Raw genomic sequence first — 2,156 nt, 5'->3', positions numbered from 1 at the left:
GCAACAAAAACCACAATAAAAAAATGTGGCATGTAAAGGAGTAGGTTCAAATGGTCATAATTTTTATGTGCTGTCAAAAAGGGACAATGTTTTTGTCAATTTTCATAAACCGTATAAATGTTGGTCCCAAACAAAAATAGGGGGCCCAAAAAAAAGTACCACTGCGGTAAAAACGCCATTTGCTAACCCAAGGGTTGGGCCTTGAAAATCTGAAGACGGGGACTGGGGCATGCCCCCCCAGTTTTAACCCGTTTGCAGCACATAGGAAAGTTTTGGGCGGGAAAAAATGGCAAAACTGGCAGTGCTTCAGTGGCTACAGGGCAAAAGCAGTGGTCCCCAATAGCATTTTGTAAGCATTTGAAACAGCACAGCCCCTTTTAAGGGACCGGGTTGGGGGGAACAGGAAACATTTTTATAATGTTTAGGACCTTTTTGTGTTGTGGGTTGTTGTAGTGTGTGCACCAAGCCTGGGGCACACACACATACCTGTTTGTGTGGGAGAAAATAAAAAAACTGGAGAACGGGGGCAATGGCTTGATTTTGGTGGCAGTATTTGAGCTGCAAACCCCGCCTTTGGTCTGGCCCCTGGGGAAATTTTCCCCGGCCCCTCCTTTTCCCCCACTTTTTTTCCTCCTCTGTCCATCCCACGGGCCATGGTTTTTAAAGGGGGGGATATTTTAAGGGGGTTGTAGCAGGGAGGTGGAATAGTAGGTCTGGTGGCTTAGGAGCTAAGGGTATTGAAGGCAGAGGTAGTGATAGGATTTTAAACAAGGGGTGATGTAATGGTTGTTTTGGTAGAACAACTTGGGTGAAAAGAAAAAGTTATCTTTTGTAAAGGGGTAAAAAAAAATATAAAGAATGAGCAGAAGCCCTTTTGAAAAATGAAAAAATGGTTTAAAAACAACTGCAGAAAAAAAAGGGAAATTATATTTCAAATTAAAAAAAGGGGTCGTGACAAAGAAAATATAGTAAGGCTTAAAATTTTCCCATCACAGGGCGGTGAAAGTGAGTTTTAGGAGGAAAATGGGTATGATGTGACTAGCATTTTTGCAAAAGTTTTTGAAACACTCTGTAAAGGGGGTGGCGAAATTTAAACAACAGAAAAAAAAAAAGAGGGACTATGTTAAGCACAAAGCAATACAGTTTTTTAAAAAGAAAAATTTTGATTTAAATTTTGAAAAAGCAATGTAATGTTTTGTATGAAAAAAAATTTTGGGGCAAATTAAGGGACACGGGAAACCCCTTTGAAATTACAAAGAAATAAATTTGGAAGAGTTTAAACAATGTGGAAGCATAAAAACAGAAAAAAAACCCAATCGGAGAAGTTAAATTTCATAATAAGGGAAGATGGGAACAAACGGGATAAGTGAATAAGTAAGAAGAAAATGATACAATAAATGCCATAAAGACAATTTTCTATGATTTACGGGAAAAAGGGTTTAAAAGTAAAATGATTAGATTTTGATAAATTACCCCTTTTACATAATGTTCTGTAACTGTTGAGGAATTGGTGTGATATAGGAAGCAGCTGGTTACTTGTTGGGTTGATACACAAACCCTACAGGTAGGAAATCATAAAAATCATCATAAAAGGAGCAAGTTCACAGTTGTTTTGGAGATGTGAGTAGTGGTAATAGAAAGTAACATGATGTTATGTGAAAGTTATTTTTTTAATTTAAATTTATTTTGGGCGTTTCCTTGGAACCCAAATGACATTTTTAAAAACCATAGTAAAAAAATGAATATTTTTTAAATTTTTTGGGACCTGGTTTACAGAGCCCCTTGAGTAAATTTCAAGTGGAAAAATTTTTGGAAAATTGTAAGGATCGGGAAATGATTTTTTTAAATCTATGTTACGGGGAAAACCCTGCACTTTCTATAAAACTGAAAACAAAATTGACAGTAAAATGAAAAAGATTTGTAAAAAGGAAGAAACCCTATATATCAAAACAGAAAATGAGATGAATAAAAAAGATGTCTTTTAACTTTTAAAAAACCCTAGAGGGGAATCACGGGAGAGATGGCCTGAGACGCATGATGTGTTATTAGGACTAAAAACAGGTGTGTACAAACATTGGACGATAAAGAAATGATAGATTCACTAAGAGAAATGGGTAGTGGACAAACAGAAAAATTTTTAAGGGAATGAAAAAAAA

General features: G+C 36.3%; 1 protein-coding gene across 1 annotated transcript in view; it reads right to left on the bottom strand.

Annotated features, from left to right (window-relative positions):
• The window catches only part of LOC119592950 (muscle calcium channel subunit alpha-1-like), a gene marked incomplete at its 5' end in the record, with an annotated part of 130,968 nt that overhangs the window by 79,048 nt on the left and 49,764 nt on the right, over positions 1–2,156 (bottom strand). Inside the window, 2 exon segments of the mRNA XM_037941842.1 lie at positions 188–313; positions 429–558. Coding sequence (XP_037797770.1) covers positions 188–313; positions 429–558 — 256 coding nt within the window.

Source organism: Penaeus monodon, chromosome 31, assembly GCF_015228065.2.
Source record: "Penaeus monodon isolate SGIC_2016 chromosome 31, NSTDA_Pmon_1, whole genome shotgun sequence".
NCBI classification, from domain to species: Eukaryota; Metazoa; Arthropoda; class Malacostraca; order Decapoda; family Penaeidae; genus Penaeus; species Penaeus monodon.
This window is presented reverse-complemented; position numbering and strand designations above follow the sequence as displayed.